The sequence below is a fragment of the Rhinoderma darwinii genome, chromosome 2, assembly GCF_050947455.1.
Source record: "Rhinoderma darwinii isolate aRhiDar2 chromosome 2, aRhiDar2.hap1, whole genome shotgun sequence".
Classification (NCBI taxonomy): domain Eukaryota; kingdom Metazoa; phylum Chordata; class Amphibia; order Anura; family Rhinodermatidae; genus Rhinoderma; species Rhinoderma darwinii.
The window spans coordinates 173,060,321-173,080,908 of NC_134688.1; the positions used below are offsets into that span (position 1 = coordinate 173,060,321).

The 20,588-nt window shown below is 40.0% G+C and overlaps 1 protein-coding gene across 4 annotated transcripts in view; it reads left to right on the forward strand.

Moving 5' to 3' along the window:
- The window catches only part of MYO16 (myosin XVI), a 397,050-nt gene extending 376,712 nt beyond the window's left edge, over positions 1-20,338 (forward strand). For 3 of the 4 annotated variants that reach the window (XM_075852491.1, XM_075852492.1, XM_075852489.1), the window contains exons 34-35: positions 12,371-12,459; positions 18,109-20,338. In XM_075852491.1, coding sequence (XP_075708606.1) covers positions 12,371-12,459; positions 18,109-18,261 — 242 coding nt within the window. In that variant the 3' untranslated portion in view covers positions 18,262-20,338. The remainder of the gene's footprint in view (positions 1-12,370; positions 12,460-18,108) is intronic. The other variant, XM_075852490.1, reaches the window with a different exon arrangement.
- Positions 20,339-20,588: the final 250 nt, after the last annotated feature.

A 20,588-nucleotide genomic window follows, 5' to 3' on the forward strand; every position in this document is an offset into this window, starting at 1 on the left:
GACGAGAGGAGGGGCCCCGCAGCTCACGACATTCTTTTGGTGAAAAAAACGGGCCCCATTGCAGGGGCCCGTTTTTTCTACCAAAGGCAAGTCGCGGCAGTTGCCGGGCCCCCCTTTCAATTAGGTTTGGCCGGGCCCCTCACACCAGTACCCCTAATACCCCCCTGATGGCGGCCCTGTGTACATATGTGTGTGTAAATATGTGTATACATCTGCATATATACAATTATTGAATTTATTATCTTGCATTTCATTTTTGCATCTAATAGATACACACTAATTTGACCTGTCACAATTTAATATACATTCTTTGATTAATGTTACACTGGGAGTGTGAAAAGGAAGTTCTATGCCCACTGCTCCCATGACCTCCTTCATAATTTTCTCTAGTAAAATGTGTTCCCCTGTCACTTTCTATGATCTCAGGGACCTCATATCTACACGCAATTTCACTGAGAATTTTGTTGGCCATGTGTTTTGCAGTGGGGGGAGATACTGGCCAGGCTTCAGGCCACCCTGAGAATAGGTCTACGCTTACTATTTTTTTGGTCATCAACCCTCCAAAAATATAGAATAAAAAGTGATCAAAAAGTCGCATGTACCCTAAAATAGTACCAATAAAAACGACAACCCGTCCCACAAAAAACAAGCCCTTACACAGCTTTTTTGACTGAAAAATAAAAAAGTTATGTCTCTCAGAATGTGGTGACACAAAAAATAAATAATTTTATCGAAAAGTGATTTTATTGCGCAAATGCCACAAAACATAACAAAACTATATACATATGGTATCGCCGTAATCATATCGACCCGCAGAATAAAGTAAAATGTCATATATAGCGCACGGTGAAAAGTGTAAAAAAAAAAAAAAAGACAAAAAACATTGTCAGAATTTGTTTTTTTGTCACTTTGCTTGCCAAAAAAAACTAATAAAAAGTGATAAAAAAATCACATGTACCCTAAAATGATACCAATGAAAACTACAGATTGCCCCGCAACAAATAAGTCCTCGCACGACTCCGGTGAAGAAAAAATAAAAAAAGTTCTGGCTCTCAGAATATAGCGACAGAAATTGTGCAGTGTCCAAAAGCTGATAAGATCGGGCACCATTTATCAGTGCGACATTGGCCACATATCTGCGGATTATTATTTCTTTACCAAATTATTATACCCTCTTATTATGTCCTGATGTACTCTGCCCAATTTACACATACCCCCACATCATAAACTGAAATACCAGCAAAACCCCAAACAGAACAGTTACCAAGCAAACTCTGCGCTCCAAAAGCCAAATGGCGCTCCCTCCCTTCTGAGCCCCACAGCATGCCCAAACACCAGCTTACGTCCACATATATCATATTTTATATCTGGCATAACCCGCTCAACATTGTATGAGGTATTTGTCTTCAGTGGCACAAACTGGGCACAACATATTGTGCATTAAACTGGCATATCAGTGTAAAATTGTAATTTTCACTTTGCACCATCCGCTTCGCATTAACGCCTTCGCGCACCACGACTTAATAGCATGTCGTCGTGCGGGGGGTTATATATGGAGCCGGCTCATGCGCTGCGCACGCTCCATATTCTGCAGGTGTCCGCTGTGTATTACATCTGACACCCGGGACTAATGGACAGGAACAGCGATCGCGCTGTTAGAGGAGCCTGTAAAAATTATATTATACTGCAATACATTAGTACTGCAATGTAGTGTACCAGCGACCTAATGATCGCTCGTTCCAGTCCCCTAAAGGGACTTTTCGGAGGTTTTCACTGTTTTGGTACCTCAGGGGCTTTGCAAATGCGACGTGACACCTGAAAACCATTCCAGCTAAATTTGAGCTCCAAAAGCCAAATATTGTTCCTTCCTGTGTCTTGCCGTGGGTCCAAACAGCAGTTTATTACCACATATGGCGTATTGCTGTAATCAGGACAAATTGCTTTACAAATTTTGGGGTGATTTTTCTTCTTTATTCATTGTAACAATTAAACATTTCTATGTTTTTTCAGCAAAAAAGTAGATTTTCATTTTCACGGCCTAATTCCACTAAATTCAGCAAAAAAAACTGTGGGGTCAAAATGCTAACTATTCCTAGAAAAATTCCTTGAGGGGTGTAGTCTACAAAATGGGGTCACTTTTTGGGGGTTTCCACCGTTTTGCTCCCTCCAGGGCGTTGCAAACGCGACATGGCACTGAAAACCAATCCAGCAAAATCTGCGCTTCAAAATCCAAATGGCGCTCCTTCCGTTCTGAGCTCTGCCGTGGGTCAAAACAGCAGTTTAGTACCACATATGGGGTATTGCTGTAATCGGAAGAAGTAGCTTTACAAGTATTGGGGTGCTTTTTATTCTTTATTCCTTGCAAATATAATTTTTTTTAATATTTTTTCAGAAAAAAAGTAGATTTTCACTTTCACAGGCAAACTCTAATAAATATAGCAGTAGACCCGTGGAGTCAAGATGCTAACTATACCCCTAGATAAATTCCTTGAGGGGTGCAGTTTCCAAAACCGTGTCACTTTTGGGGGATTTCCACTGTTTTGGCACTACAAGACCTCTTCAAACCCGACATGGTGCCTAAAATATATTCTAAAAAAAGGAGGCCACAAAATCCACTAGATGCTCCTTTGCTTCTGAGGCCTGTGCTTCAGTCCATTATCACACTAGGGCCACATCTGGGATATTTCTAAAAACTGCAGAACCTGGGCAATAAATATTGAGTTGCGTTTCTCTGGTAAAACCTTCTGTGTTACAGAAAAAAATGTATTACAAATGAATTGCAGCAAAAAAAAAAAAAAATGTGTCAATTTCCCCTCTACATTGCTTTAATTCCTGTGAGACGCCTAAAGGGTTAAGAAACTTTGTGAATGCTGTTTTGAATACTTTGAGGGGTGCCGTTTTTAATATGGGGGGATTTATGGGGTCTATCTAGTACATAAGGCCCTCAAAGCCGCTTTAGAACTGAACTGGTCCCTGTAAAAATCGCCTTTTGAAATTTTCTTGAAAATGTGAGAAATTGCTGGTAAAGTACTAAGCCTTGTAACGTCCTAGAAAAATAAAATAATGTTCAAACAACTATGCAAATATAAAGTAGACATATGGAATATGTGAAATAGTAACTATTTTGTGTGGTATTACTATCTGTTTTACAAGCAGATACATTTAAAATTAGAAAAGTCATAATTTTTGCAAATTTTCTCTAAATTTTGGTGTTTTTCACAAATAAGCAATGAATTTATTGACCACATTTTTCCACTAATATAAAGTACAATATGTCACAAGAAAACAATCTCAGAATCGCTTGGATAGGCAAAAGCATTCCAGAGTTATTTCCACATAAAGTGACACATGTCAGATTTGAAAAAATGGGGCTGGTCCTGAAGGCTAAAATGAGCTCGGTCTTGAAAGGGTTAACTTCTAAACCTTCAAGCCTTAAAGAAAAATCATACCAGCCCAAACAGTTGCTAATTTTCCACTGACCCACCAATGCGCAAAAACATCCTTCACTATTGGAAGAGGGACACTAACATTTGTCCACTTATTATCATATTAATCTTTCACATTTTCATTTAGGGTTGAGGCACAGGGTGTCATCAGGCAGATGAGGACAACGGTCCACTTCGAAACAAAATTTCACAGGGGCAAAGGCTCAACTTCCGGTTAGGCGTTACCTGGACAAAGTACAAAGAAGTCCAAGGCTTCCCTGTCTCTTCCATTGCCTTTTTGTATCCTCAACTTCAGGGTACCTGTAAAGGATCTGCCAGGCACAGCTTCTGTGTCAACGCCCATAGGTAATTAGTCTGCACCTGCTTCTATGTCTGTGAGACTGACTCCATCTTCCACCACTCAGGATGGCAGGCTTAGGAGTGGGAGAGCCTATCACAGCCTGGCCAGACGGAGCTAGCTCCCGCCCTCTGTCTATTTATACCTGCCTTTCCTCTTCCTCCTTGCTTGTGATTCTTCTCGTTTGGTTTCCTGGCCCTGCTGCAGCTTCTGAACTATTTGACCCTGCTTCATACTTACCCTGGCTTACTGACTACTCTCCTGCTCTGCGTTTGGTACCTCGTACACTCCTGGTTTGACTCGGCTCGTTCACTACTCTTGTTGCTCACGGTGTTGCCGTGGGCAACTGCCCCATTTCCCTTAGCTTCTTTGTACCCTTGTCTGTTTGTCTGTCGTGCACTTACTGAGCGTAGGGAGCGTCGCCCAGTTGTACCCCGTCGCCTAGGGCGGGTCGTTGCAAGTAGGCAGGGACTGAGTGGCGGGTAGATTAGGGCTCACTTGTCTGTTGCCCTACCCCCATCATTACATAATCACAAGCCCATATACCTAGTCTACCCTGGTCCCTCACACTACTATGGACCCCCTTGAGACCCTGGCTCAGCAAATGCAGGGTCTCTCACTACAGGTCCAGGCCCTGGCTCAGGGGGTCAACCAGCCTGACGCTACCATGGTAGTGCCCCTCACCTCACCTCTTCAACCCCACCTCAAATTGCCTGACCGGTTCTCAGGGGACCGGAAGACTTTTCTCTCCTTTCGGGATAGTTGTAGGCTCTATTTTTGCTTAACCCCTTCCCGCTCCTTGACGTACTATTACGTCATGGCAGCTGTATCGTTAGCGCTCCATGCCGTAATAGTACGTCTCGGGAGTAACGGCCGTTTCGGCCGTCCTTCCGACACATACAGGAGCTGTGACGCTGTGCTCTTGTTCAGCAGCTGTCACAGCTCCTACAGCGGGGACCGATCGATGTGTCCCCGCTGATTAACCCCTTAAAAGCCGCGTTCTATAGAGATCGCGGCTTTTTATGGGTTAAGCTGCCATCGCCGGCCTGCTACGCGATAGCGGCCGGCGATGGTGACTATGGCAACCGGACACCAAACAATGGCGTCCGGCTATGCCATAGACGGAAGCCTAGTGGGTCCTGACAACGTCCGGACCCACTATGCTTGCTGTCAGTGAGTAGCTGACAGTTCTAATACACTGCACTACGCATGTAGTGCAGTGTATTAGAATAGCGATCAGGGCCTCCTGCCCTCATGTCCCCTAGTGGGACAAAGTAATAAAGTGAAAAAAAAGTTAAAAAAAGATGTGTAAAAATAAGAAAATAAAAGTTTTAAAAGTAATAAAAGTAAAAATCCCCCTTTTTCCCTTATCAGTCCTTTATTATTAATAAAAATATATAAACAAACAAATAAACTATACATAATTGGTATCGCCGCGTCCGTAACGGCCTGAACTACAAAATTATTTCATTATTTATCCCGCACGGTGAACGCCGTAAAATAAAATAATAATAAACCGTACCACAATCACAATTGTTTGGTCACTTCACCTCCCAAAAAATGGAATAAAAAGAGATCAAAAAGTCGCATGTACCTAAAAATGGTACTGATCGAAACTACAGTTCGTTACGCAAAGAATAAGTCCTCGCACGGCTTTATTGATTGAAAAATAAAAACTTTATGGCTCTTAGAATAAGGTAACACAAAAAGTGAATGATTGTTTACAAAACGTATTTTATTGTGCAAACGCCATAAGACATAAAATAAAACCATAAACATCTGGTATCGCCGTAATCATATCGCCCCGCAGAATAAAGTGAATATTTTATTTATAGCGCACGGTGAACGCTGTAAAAAAAAACGAAAAAAAAAACAATCGTACAATTGCTGTTTTTTAGTCACCACGCCACCTAAAAATAGAATAAAAACTGATCAAAAAGCCGCATGCACCCCAAGAAAACTACAATGGATTCCTCAAGGGGTCTAGTTTCCAAATTGGGGTCACTTTTGGGGGGTTCCCAATGTTTTGGCACCACAAGACCTCTTCAAACCGGACATGGTGCCTAATAAAAAAGAGGCTTCAAAATCCACTAGGTGCTCCTTTGCTTCTGAGGCCGGTGCTTCAGTCCATTACCGCCCGAGGGCCACATGTGGGATATTTCTCAAAACTGCAGAATCTGGGCAATACGTATTAATTTGCGTTTCTCTGATAAATCCTTTTGTGTTATAAAAAAAATGGTATAAAGAGGATTTTCTGACAAAAAAAAAATTTACATTTCACCTCTACTTTGCTCTAAATTTTTGTGAAACACCTAAAGGGTTCATAAACTTTCTAAATGCTGTTGTGAATACTTTGAGGGGTCTAGTTTCTAAAATGGGGTATTTCATAGGGATTTCTAATATATGGGCCCCTCAAAGCAACTTCCGAACTGAACTGGAACCTAAAAAAATAAATAAATGAGGCAATACTTTGCTTCTTACATTACACTGATAATGAGCTGTGTCCACCCCGAGATGACCCCAGTTTTGACCGTTTGTATAAACGGAGACCCCTATTAGACCGTTCCAGTGCCCGGTTTTCCCCAGCATACACCCCGAGAAGTGTATTTCTATTGATGAGTCCCTGGTACATTTTAAAGGGAGGGTTCAATTCCGCCAGTACCTGCCGTGTAAGAGGGCAAGGTATGGCGTGAAGATGTATAAGCTGTGAGAGTGCATCCGGGTATACCTACAGGTTTAGGATATATGAAGGAAAGGCCACCCCCAAACCAGACTGCATCCTGGACTACAATAGGTACATGGGAGGGATGGACTTGTAAGATCAAGCCCTGAAGCCCTACAGCGCCATGCGGTGAGGTATAAGAAGCAGGCCGGGCACATCATACAGATGGCTTTGTACAATGCGTACGTGCTACGTCGATGTGCAGGCCAGACGGGAACTTTCCTGGAATTTCAAGAGGTGATTATCAAGAACCTAATCTTTAGGGACCAAGAAGGGGGGGCACCCAGTACTTCTGGAAGCGGGGCCACACGCATCGTACCAGGGCGGCAACACTTTCCAGGGGAAGTTCCCCAAACTGGCAAGAAGGGAAAAAGTCAAAAGAGGTGCAAAGTCTGCTATAAGAGGGCGATAATGCATGACGCAATATATCAATGTGACACGTGTCCCGAATAACCAGAGCTCTGTATGAAAGTGTTTTAAAATTTATCATCCATCCCTTGGTTTATAATTTACCCCAATTTTACTTACCCTGATGCACTCCACACAGCTTATCCCCCCACGTCTTTCCCCTCTGGGCCCTGCTGTGTGTCCAGGCAGCTGATAACAGCCACATGTAGGGTATTGCCATACCCGGGAGAACCCACATTACAGTTTATGGGGTGTAGGTCTCAGGTCAAAATGCTCACTACACCTCTATATGAATGCCTTAAGGGTGTAGTTTTTAAAACGGGGTCACTTCTTGCGGGTTTCAACTGTACTGGTACCTCAGGGGCTTCTGCATACATGACTTCGCACTCGAAAATCCCCAGTAGGCCAAATGGTGGTCCTTTCCTTCTGAGCCCTCCCATGGGCCCAAACGGCAGTTTATCACAACAAATGGGGTATTGCGGCACTCAGAACAAATTGCGCAACAGAATGGGGTATTTTGTTTCTTGTGAAAATAAGAAATTTTCTGCCAAAACTACATATTATTTGAAAAAAATAATTTTGTTTTCATTCCCAGCCCAATTCAAATAAGTTCTGTGAAAAAACTATGGGGTCAAAATGGTCACAACACCCATAAATGAATTCCTTGAGGGGTGTAGTTTCCAAAATGGGGTCATTTGTGGTTGGTTTCTATTGCTTTGATACCTCTGGGGCTCTGCAAATGCGACATGGCACCCGAAAACCAATCCAGCAAAATCTGTACTCCAAAGAACACACAGCGCTCCTTTCCTTCTGAGCCCTCCCATGGGCCCAAATGGCAGTTTATCACCACAAATGGGGTATTGCCGCACTCAGGATAAATTGGGCAACAAAATGGAGTATTTTATTTCTTGTGAAAATAAGAATTTTTGAGCTAAAATGACATATTATTGGAAAAAATATATATTTTTTGAATTCCCAGCCCAATTCAAATAAGTTCGGTGAAGAAACTATGGAGTCAAAATGGTCACATTACCCATAAATGAATTCCTTGAGGGGTGTAGTTTCCAAAATGGGGTCACTTCTGGTGGGTTTCCATTGCTTTGATAACTCTGGGGCTCTGCAAATGCGACATGGCACCCGAAAACCAAACCAGCAAAATCTGTACTCCAAAGAACACACAGCGCTCCTTCCCTTCTGAGGCCTCCCATGGGCCCAAACTGCAGTTTATTGCCACAAATGGGGTATTGATGCACTCAGGACAAATTGGGCAACAAAATTGAGTATTTTGTTCCCTGTGAAAATAAGAAATTTTGGTAAAAAATTACATCTTATTGGAAAAAATGTCATTTTTTTTAATGCCACAGCCCAATTGAAATAGGTGCTGTGAAAAAACTGTGTGGTCAAAATGCTAACAACAACCATAAATGAATTCCTTGAGGGGTGTAGTTTCCAAAATGGGGTCACTTTTGGTGGGTTTCCATTGCTTTGATACCGCTGAGGCTCTGCAAATGCGACATGGCACCCGAAAACCAATCCAACAAAATCTGGACTCCAACAAACATATAGCGCTCCTTTCCTTCTGAGCCCTCCCATGGGCCCAAACGGCAGTTTATCACCACAAATGGGGTATTGCCACACTAAGGACAAATTGGGCAACAAAATGGGGTATTTTGTTCCCTGTGAAAATAAGAAATTTTGATCACAAATGACATTTTATTGGAAAAAATGACATTTTTTTCATTTCAGAGCCCAATTCAAATACGTGCTGTGAAAAAACTGTGCCGTCAAAATGGTAACAACAACCCTAAATGAATTCCTTGAGGGGTGTAGTTTCCAAAATGGGGTCAATATTGGGGGATTCCTACTGTTTTGGCACCTCAACACCTCTTCAAACCTGGCATGCTGCCTAAAATATATTCTAATAAAAAAGAGGACTCAAAATGCACTAGGTGCTTCTTTGCTTCTAGGGCTTGTGTTTTAGTCCACGAGCGCAGTAGGGCCACATGTGGGACATTTCTAAAAACTGCAGAATCTGGACAATACATATTTAGTAGTGTTTCTCTGGTAAAACCTTCTGTGTTACAGAAAAAAAAATGAATAAAATTGAAATTCAGCAAGAAAAATGAAATTTGCAAATTTCACCTCCACTTTGCTTTAATTCCTGTGAAATGCCTGAAGGGTTAAAAAACTTTATAACTGCTGTTTTGAATACTTTGAGGGGTCTAGTTTTTAAAATGGGGTGTTTTATCAGGGTTTCTAATACATAGGCCCCACAAAGCCACTTCAGAACTCAAGAGGTACCTTAAAAAAAAGGCTTTTGAAATTTTCTTAAAAATATGAGAAATTGCTGTTTATGTTCTAAGCCTTGTAACGTCCAAGAAAAATAAAAGAATGTTCAAAAAACGATGCCAATCTAAAGTAGACATATGGGAAATGTGAACTAGTAACTATTTTGGATGGTATAACCGTCTGTTTTACAAGCAGATGCATTTAAATTCTGAAAAATGCAATTTTTTCAAAATTTTCTCTACATTTTGCAATTTTTCACCAATAAACACTGAATATATCGACCACATTTTACCACGAACATGAAGCCCAATGTGTCACGAGAAAACAATCTCAGAATCGCTTGGGTAGGTTTAAGCATTCCGACGTTATTACCACATAAAGTGAAATATGTCAGATTTGAAAAATGGGCTCTGAGCCTTAAGGCCCAAACTAGGCTGCGTCCTTAAGGGGTTAAAGCCTCACTCCTAAGGTTCTGAGAGCCAGCGGGTGGGTATAATTATGTCCCGGCTCCAGGAAGGGCCCCAAGAATGGGCCTTATCCTTGGCTCCTGACGCCCCTGAACTTTCCTCCGTTGATCTTTTCTTTTCTGCTCTCGGACTCATTTATGACGAGACTGACAGGACTGCCTTTGCCGAGAGTCAGCTGGTGACCTTACGTCAGGGTAAGAGACCTGTTGAGGAGTATTGTTCTGACTTTAGGAAGTGGTGCGTAGCTTCTCGGTGGAATGACCCTGCCTTAAGGTGCCAGTTTAGATTGGGTCTCATTCATTCCCCTCGCCGAATTTTCCCTTAATAACCGGGTCAGTAACTCGTCAGGGGTCTCCCCCTTTTTCTGTAAATTTGGGTTTAATCCACGGTTCTCCTCCGTTTCACCTGGTAGTTCCAACAATCCCGAGGTAGAGGTCGTTCATCGGGAACTGTGCACAGTCTGGGCCCAGGTTCAGAAGAACCTAGAGGCGTCCCAGAGCGTACAAAAAACTCAGGCTGATAGAAGATGTTCTGCTAACCCCTTGTTTATGGTCGGGGATCTGGTGTGGTTATCGTCTAGGAACTTGCGCCTTAAGGTCCCGTCCAATAAGTTTGCTCCCCGGTTTATTGGGCCGTATAAGGTCATTGAAGTCCTCAATCCTGTCTCTTTCCGACTGGAGCTGCCCCCATCTTTTCGAATACACGACGTGTTTCATGCCTCCCTCCTTAAACGCTGCTCCCCGTCCTTGGCTCCCTCGAGGAAACCTCCTGTTCCCGTTCTCACCCCTGAGGGGGTGGAATTGGAGGTGGCCAAGATTGTGGACAGCAAGATGGTCCAAGGCTCCCTCCAGTACCTGGTCCATTGGAGAGGATACGGGCCTGAGGAGAGGACTTGGGTACCCGCCCGGGATGTTCACGCTGGGGTATTGGTCAGGAAGTTCCACCTTCGTTTCCCCAATAAACCAGGTCCACTTAGAAAGGGTCCGGTGGCCCCTCATAAAAGGGGGGGGGTACTGTAAAGGTTCTGCCAGGCACAACTTCTGTGTATACGCCCATAGGTAATCAGTCTGCACCTGAGTCTATGTCTCTGAGACTGACTCCATCTTCCACCACTCAGGATGGCAGGCTTAGGAGTGGGAGAGCCTATCGCAGCCTGGTCAGACGGAGCTAGCTCCCGCCCTCTGTCTATTTATACCTGCCTTTCCTGTTCCTCCTTTGCTTGTGATTCTTCTCGTGTGGTTTCCTGGCCCAGCTACAGCTTCTAACTATTTGATCCTGCTCCATACTGACCCTGGCTTACTGACTACTCTCCTGCTCTGCGTTTGGTACCTCGTACACTCCTGGTTTGACTCGGCTCGTTCACCACTCTTGTTGCTCACTGTGTTGCCGTGGGCAACTGCCCCATTTCCCTTAGCTTTGTGTACCCTTGTCTGTTTGTCTCGTGCACTTACTGAGCCTAGGGACCGCCGCCCAGTTGTACCCCGTCGCCTAGGGCGGGTCGTTGCAAGTAGGCAGGGACAGAGTGGCGGGTAGATTAGGGCTCACTTGTCCGTTTCCCTACCCCCATCATTACATGTAGATTAAACATTATCAGCATAGTCATTACTTACACAATTTTTCAAAAGATCAAGTTATTATTTTACCTGGAAACGTCAGCAAGGGGGTTGCTAAATTAGTTTCTCGTAACGGTGTCATCCAGTTGACAAAAATATAATAACAAAATGACCTTCTTTATTATAAAATTAACAATTCCTAATTATACAAACTTACACCACGCATCTCTCTACTGTCCTGATAGTTTGCTTTCAAGGAGAGATTCTTATAATGTAATATAGCCATACAGGCTGCTCTGTAAACAGGGTGTATAGATATGCCCATAGATCACTCTTTTGTTTTGGTAAGCTGACTTTAAATACTTATCCCACCTATAGCAGTGACCCCTAACACACAGCCTTTAAAGCAATACTTTTACCAAGTCCTATTGAGTCTTATTTACCTCTGCAATCCAACCGCCTGTAAAGTTACATAATCATTCCTTAGCTTTTTTTTTTTAATCTGACCATCGCTACACAAATATAACAATGCCAACCCACTAAAACATTTTTAGTAGGAATCAGTAATTTTCCAGGTGATCTGCCTGAAAATGGTAAGTCTTTGATGATTTTTTGTGTCTACCTACTAAACTATAACTTGCAAATGATATTGCTTTTTATTGGGGGAAAAAAATCAACATGTTTATGTTCACCATAACTTAAAATATAACAGACTGCACTTAGAAAATTGAGGGATTAACTTTACAGGTAGTTTAAGGCTTTTGATACAGACCTTCATCATTATTGAGGTCATTATTTTATCATGCATTAATTATTAAATTAAGATAGTTATTAAAATAACTACAATTTTGCAATCTACCTATTATTTTCTTTCATTATGATATCTCTAATCGGGTTGTCTGGCTTAGCTAACCCTATTATAGCATTCTGAGTTTATAGAGTCCCTCATTCATAACCTCCATCAATTAGATAGAGTAGAGAACGACTACAAAGAACATCTCTCTCTCCCTGGAGGAAAATAGAAAAATGGTCAGTGCTTTTACTTAATATGTTACTGTGGTGTAATATTAGGTAAATTGTGTATATATATATATATATATATATATATATATATATATATATATAAAATTTATTTTTATGTATTCTAGGTCTATCTGGTGAAGATATGAATTGCAAATATCGAAGTAATGCAGCAAACTGTTCTTTACCAAGAAACAAGGAACATTCCAGCAACCAGGTATATCATTTCAAGGACATTATGTATGCTTTGATAGGTTTGCAGTCTGAAGATTGAGTATATTATATTGTATTGTTTTTGGGATAGTCATGTGGCACTTATTAAACTACAGCAACCTGTCAGCATTTAGGTTTTTTATATCATGGTTCAAGTTAGGATGTAAAAGTAAATATGTGATTTGTTAGGGTTTATGGCAAATTAAATTATGTTTTCTAATTTGATGTATATAAAGATTACTTAATTTATAATTAAAAGATATGCAAATTTTTCATATGCTTTTTTAAATTCGTCATCATTTTCTATCACTGTCATTTTTATTAAAGAGGTGTATAATATCACGTAGGTGGTTAGAGAAACGAATAAACACCATCTCAATCTCAAGCATATAACATTATGACAAAGAAATCCACAAGTTCAATTGATAAAAGACAAAATAGCATGCATTACAAAAGAAAAGTCTTAAGAATAAAAGAACTACATCACCATGGTCAATTAAATATAGGCACAATATGGCAGTAGTTCAATGCTTAAATATTTAGAATAAAAATAAAGTACCATGAGGTAATATGTAGGGGGGCTTGGAAGACACAGGAAACAAACAGAGATGGAAGGAGTGGTGTGATTCCAATAATATCACAGGCAATGATACATTAAATACAACTGTACTTTGGTAGTAATAATTTACAATACAAAATTAATCCCAGGGGTCCCCATATTGCTTGGAAGAGATGTAAAGTGTCAGTTATTTAATACAGCTGATCTCCTTTAAACGAGTAAGAAGGTCAAGGCGAGACGGAGGAGACGGCACATTCCATGAGTGTGCAATTAAAGTTTATGCAGCTGTGACAATATGAAGTAGCAGCAACCTGGTGGACCTTCTGGTTGTTTTATGAGGGACATTAAGGAGATAAGCTAGCAGCCGGAGGGGTACATATTGGTGTAACACCTCTAAGATTAGAGTGCAAACTTCTTCCCAGAAAGAGGTAATTTCTGGGCAGGTCCAGAAGATGTGAAAAAAAAGAATAAATACCAGATTGGCACCTCCAACATGTAGAGGGGATAGTGCTGTTAAGTTTATTGAACAAGTCAGGGTATGGTACCACCACTTCTTTAGTTTATATTGTGTGTCTATGTAAGTGGTGCAGATTTAAGTTTTAGAAGCCCTGTCCCAGATTATTTTCCAAACCTTGGGGGTGATATGTTGACAAAAAGCAGATTCCCATCTATCCATATATTTAGGTCTAATAGGAGAGTCATCAGAATTTAGTAGATTGCAGCTGAGACGCTTAGTCGTTGCTCCCGCATGGCAAAACCTTTTGAAGATACTAGGAGTAAACACTGTAGTGGATCTAAAACATGATCAAACAAAGTGCCTTACCTGAAGATATGGAACCGTTCCCACTCAGGAATATGAAGCAATTTTAATGTGAAATCAAACAAGTTAAATTCTTGAGTGCGGGCATCGAACATATCTGCAAAATGAATGAGACCCGCCAATGACCAGACTCGCACCATGTAAGAGGTAAGGTTATCAGGAATGGAGGGATTAAGGCAGAACAAAATCATGAGAGAGTTCAGAGACTAGAGGAAAACACTAAGAGCAAACTGCCCAGATGAGTCTTGTAAACCCTGTCGGCCCAAGGAGATAGAGCAAAGAGACCGGAGGAGAACTTCGTTGCGAAAAAAAGGAGTGTGGGGTTAGTCAAGGTAAAGAGGGCATAGAGGATAATCTTGAATTCTTTATGTCTGAGTGTTCATTCCTCATCATTTTCAGTTCAAGATTTCTGCTTGCTGTAAAAGCATTGTCACATGTCACGGATTTGCCTATGGTAAATCTTTCGTGGCGTGGATGTTTCAGAAAATCCAAAGCTAACACTTCGCTTTTTAGCATGGAATCTATGGCAACAATGAACATACTGCAGATTTTAAAATCAGTTGCGCGTTCATGCTGATATTTTCCTGAGCGTGTAAATCCTGGCAATTATATGTGTGAACATGGCCTTATGCCTAGTTCACACAGAGTTTTTTGCAGGCGGAAAAATCTGCCACAAAATTCCTTCAGGAATTTTGAGGCAGAATTTTACCTGCTGGTAGAACACTTTTGCGTGTTTTTCGCTGCATTTTTGGCCGCGGCTATTGAGCGACGCAGGCAAAAACCGCTGTGAAAAATGCTTTCCCTGCTTCCCATTGCTGTCAATGAGAGGTTAGAGATGAAAATGCCTGAAGAAAGGACATGACGCTTTTTTTCCTGCCAGCGTTTCCTTCCGCTTGCAGGAAGAAAAAAAAAACGCCTCCATCTCCCATTGAAATCATTGATAGACAATTTCGGACATTTTTTGGCGCAGTTTCTGACGCGGTTTTTGCATCAAAAAACATGAAAAAAAATCTGTATGAACTCCCCCTAAGTGCATGGAAATATTCTTGTTTACATAAAAGGCTGAAAATTTGAACAGACCTAGTCCTGCTCTGAGCTCGGAGGTTGATACAATGGTATCCAGTGTAGGCAATGATGTGAGAGCTAAACAGCCTGGGCTTAAAACGGATATATTTTATCTACAAAGGAAGATTGTAACAAACTATAGTGAGATTTGTGCTACTGTTGTATTTAGCTACCATTGCTATTAAATGACCAGTCATCTATGGATGGGTTCCAGGTTATTTTATGCATCTAGTACAGTCTCCTCTTTAACCGTTTTAGGTCATTGCTCTCTTGTAAGGAGAGTTTAGAGGAAATATACTGGAAAGATGGTCATCTGCATGTTAGGGCTACCTCCGATAGATAAACATCTGCTGACTACAGAAAGTTGATAAAGTTGATCCATTGATTCTTTTTCAAGTAAATCCACACCACAATTTAGCAGATAAAATTGAGAGAATCTAAGACAGTTTTCACAGCATTAATATTGAATCTGCATTTATATAACACAGCGTGAAAATGGATACAAGGCACATTTTTAGTAAATAAGTAAAATGTCCACACTTGCTTCTTGATAAAACATTAATTATATTTAGTACCCTGATAACAGCCTGGAGTACAACCATATATCTTCAGGAACCTTCTTTAGTGCTTCCAATAACTCTCCATAGAGTCGTTTCCCTGATGTTTATTTTAGAGCTGCTTAATTAATGTACCGCAATCGGCGCTAATTATTGTATCAAAGCGTGATAACCAACATATGTCTTGTTAAATCCAGAGCAAAGGGAAGAAATGAAAAGCTACAGCTCATATATCAGGTCTCCAGCCTTTTCCCTAATGATAATATAAAGGTGGTCTTACTATATATAATCTTTTACTAGTTTACATGTTGTTTTATATTACAATGGTATTGCATAATGCTCCATTGCATTTCCAGCAATGTTTTTATTGATATTTTACAGCCACAATGATGTTTTAATCATTTATTAGAAAATGTGTTATATTAATGGTCCTTAGTTGAAAATAATGTATAAAACATTGGTGCTAAAATGTAACTAGACTTCATATAAAATATGATTGTTAAGTCACTGAAGCAGGCACTCTGAAGAGTTTAGCATGATACAGGCAACTGGAAAAGAAATGTGTTCACGTCCACACTCCTGTTTCATTCAGCCCCTGACTTATCGGACTATCTTACCTGACTATAACCAAATGAATGCTTTTAGTTGCAGATTTAAATGGCTACAACTGCAGTGAACAGAATATCAGAGTTTACAACTTGGGAGTTTAATGTTACCAGGTTACTATGCATGCAGATCTGTATAGTATCCTCGGTGATTATCAACCAGAATAAAATATACAGTAGATGCTGGGATACTGCAGTGAGGAGAAGCATATTAACTGATGGTTCTTCCTAATTTTATGGGACAATTCTAGGTATTCAATATTTATCTCTATACTTTCTTGTCTCAATTAATTCCTGGTGGACTTGATTTTTCTAAAGGGGTTATCCCAGAATTGACAATTATCACCTCAACATAGGATAGGTGATAATTGTCTTTTTGTTCGGGGCCCCCCCACTGGGACACCCGCCGATTGCAAAAACAGAAGTTCCGAACCTGCAGATCCTTCTGACTGCACCCCCCACACCGAGGAGAAACTTAAATGGAGCGGCTGTCGAGTATGAGCTCACTGCTCCATTCAATGTCTATGGGACTGACCATAACAGTAAAGCACTGTACGTGGCTGTTTCCGTCATTCCCATAGACTTTGAATGGTTTGACTGCCACTCCATTCAATGTCATCCTGACTGAAGTCTAGCAATAAGAAAAAACTGTTGATTTGGGACCCCTGTTCTCACGATCAATGGTGGTCCCATCTGTGGGGCCCCAGTGATCAAAGAATTATCACCTATCCTGTGAATTGGTCATAATTGTCAATTCTAGGAATCCCCCTTTAATATTGTTAATACAACTGATAGCCCAGACCCAGAGCTATCTGTAAACCCTGGTGGCACAGAGGTATTACCATTTCTTTGTTGAACCTGTGATGTTAGTAATTTCCTTCTTCTTGATAACTCAGTGGAAATGTACAAATGCATGTGGCATTATACCACCTGTATGGTACCCATAATATAAAACAGCCTGTACTTTTACAATACATTCCCGTAAAAGGTTATTTCCCTTTCACATATATTTTAATCATTTACAAGTAACCCTAGCTTTTTTTCAAGTTTATACAAAGAGTCTTATGTATGCATATATTTTTTTTCTATTGGCAAAAGTAGAATTTAATGTAATTAATGATTGTATTAAACCAATTGGAGTCATGGTGTTTCCCTCTGTACTTCAGGCAATAACATAAACATTCATTAGTAAAAGTAACTTTAATAGAATATTGTACAAAATGTATACTTAGACCTATGGGGCTCTTCCCATGATGAATTTAGAATAACTGGAACTGTCTTTTTTTTTTTTTTTTTTTTAAACACTGGAGGGTTTTAGGACTCCTATGGGTACAATCTATTTTGTGGTGTTGCGTTTTTGTATTTTCAAAGGATCTAAATCTATGATTTATTGATTTTCAAACAAGTTTGGAAATTTTGTGATTATACTCATAGAAAAAACAAGGATCTGTTAACTACCATACTAACAGTTTTGAGGTATACAGTATATGAGTTTCCAGTATAGCATATGTATTTTAAACATAACTTGAAAAAGTCAATGTTGATTGTTCAAGCTACAATATTCTGATTTTGGCTTAATGTCTGTTTCAATGAGGACCACCCTAAAAATTAAATAAACTTACTACAGTCTGATAATTTGACTGATCTAACCAATTCAGAGCAGTTGGAGTGATAATCATTGTATCCATGGTGACAAAACCAATTCTGACCAAAAATCTATTCAATTGATTGGATTTTTATCATACCTGCTTCAAAAATATTGTCGGCGGCCAATATGATACAGTCATTTGTGCACCAACTTTAGAAAACTTTCCGTTTGAGACAATCTAAACTTTAAATCAGAAGGATTTTTCATAAGGAAATTTGTATTCAGAAACATCTTTGCATGTATGGGATCTAAAAACAAATGTTCGGATATGAAAACGTTTGTCAGATCATGGTTAAATCTTTGTGTTTGCTGCGACCATCTGAAGTATGATAAAGATTAAGTAATATTAAGATTAAAAAATAAAATAATAGATTGGGACTTGATTATTCTTTCTTCCAGGTTATTCATCAGTTAAGGATGTCAGAGAATGAGAGTGCTGCATTGCAAGAGCTAATGGACTGGAGAAGAAAGCTGTGTGAAGATGGGGAAACCTGGCAGAAAGACTTAACACAGACTGAAAAGAGAAATACTGCTCCCACTCAGTCATCTTAAATGGAGGTGAACACTGGAGAAGCCATCACCTTCTAATACAAAGAGGCTTTTTGCTGCCAGGTTTTTGTCTATAAATATATATATATAAATATATATATGACAAAGAATGTTCAATTTATACATAAAGGGGGTATTTAACAACTTTTTGGGTCCTTCTGCCATTTCGACTGCTCACGGCACTTTTCAAAAAAGTAGGCGTAGCTTAGTAGAATGGTCGTGTCCAGCAAAATACAAAATAATGGCACAAACCTCTAGCGTGCGGATTGTCTGAAATGCGCCTAAATTATTAAAAGGTGTGCGCCTCTTAATAAATTAGATGCATTTGACTCCAACTTTCTTTATATTAATACTGGCGTATAAAATGCCAGTCCTAATAAATTGCCCCCAAAGTGTTTTTAAATTTGTGTAACAATTTGTGTAAATGAAATGCATGAATTAATCATTTCAATGTCTCGGTGTTAATGTGTGAGGTTTATGTTAATATATATATGGTGATAAACTGTACATTATGTCTTGTATACAGGGCTGGATTTAAAAAGAGGGCTCTCGTGACGCATCTAAGCAAGGGCCCTACACTGTGAATGTTAGACTAGGGTAACAAGAAGTTGAACATACACGTATAAGGAAATAAAATGTTGACTAACCCAACAGAGTATCATAAAATCCTCCAGAGAGCTCAGACCGACACAAAATAGGCCCCAAAGATCCAGCAGAAGACAATTCTATTTGGAGCTGACTTCGGAGCCAGTCACTTTCCACTAGGGTCTATTTCTCATGAGTTGGTTCACAAATAACCTATTAGACCTTATTGATTATATATTTTTATTGATGATGTCCTGTGTGCACAATAATAACAACAAAGTTTACGATGAAACTAAGAGTAGAAATGCACAAGTTCTGTATAAATGGAGGGTGGGCCCAAACTATTATTTTCTCTAATGGACCCAAGGAACCCCAGTCTGACAAATGGACAGACATGTGAGCAGGGCATATAGTATATTGAACGCAGGTACAGAAAGAAAAATGACATACAAAATTAATTTACAACAGGAAAACTAGATAGATAGACATATAGATAGATACCGTATTTTTCGGACTATAAGATGCATCTGACCATAAGACGCACCCAAGTTTTAGGTGTGAGGGCTTAATTTTTTGCGGGACGAGCTGTAGTTTTATTGGCACCATTTTTTGGTACATACGATTTTTTTGATCACTTTTTTCTTTATTTCATATTTTAAGCACTAAGGTGACCCAAAAACTATTTTGATGTTTTACATTTTTAAACTCACCGTGCGAGTTAAATAATGGTATAGTGTAATAGATCAGACTTTTATGGACGCAGCGATACCAAATTATTTTATTTTTTTACATTGTGCTTGGGGAAAAATGGGAAAAGGTTTTTTTTTTAAAGTCTTAATATTTTTTTTTTTTACACTCCTGAAAATGTATCTAACATTTTTTTTTTACACATTTTATTAGTTCCCCTAGGGGACTTGAACCAGCGGCTACTTGGTTACATGTGGAGTCACTGAAACAGCTTAACTACGCTGTTTCCCTAACTCCCATAGTAGTGAATGACAGTTATGGAAGCAGCGTAGCATTATGCCCCACCCCCCCGCTCCATGATGTGTCGGCACGTCATCGGTCAAGAAGGGGTAAAGTAATGAAGCGGTCATGGGGCCCGGCGATGCCGGGTACCTTGACTGCGGACTATAAGACGCAGAGACTTTTTAGCAAGATTTATTCCTGCTAAAAACTGCATCTTATAGTCAGAAAAATACGGTAGATAGATAGATAGATAGATAGATAGATAGATAGATAGATAGATAGATAGATAGATAGATAGATAGATAGATAGATAGATAGATAAAATAAGTATAGGTCAGAAAAGTAAAGTAATGTGAGAAATTTAAAAAATAAAACAGCCATAAAAAGACATAGAAAAACAAATATTATTTGTTGGGCCCCCGAAACTTCTAACTAAACTTTTCCCTCTTTCTGAGCGTCTGCTGATAACTGGCTTGCTAAGTACCATTATCTCCTGGGAGGAAAGAAGATAGGATCCAGCGAAGTTCGTGGATAAAAGAAAATCAATGTTTCCACTTTATTGACATAAACAATTGAATGATAAAAAAAGGGGAGGGAGAGCGCAGTAACAAGGTGGTCTCAAGATGGCAAATATCGGAAGCCTACGCGTTTCGAACAAAATCTATGTTCTTATTCATGTCAGCAATGAATAAGAACATAGATTTTGTTCGAAACGCGTAGGCTTCCGATTTTTGCCATCTTGAGACCACCTTGTTACTGTGCTCTCACTCCCCTTT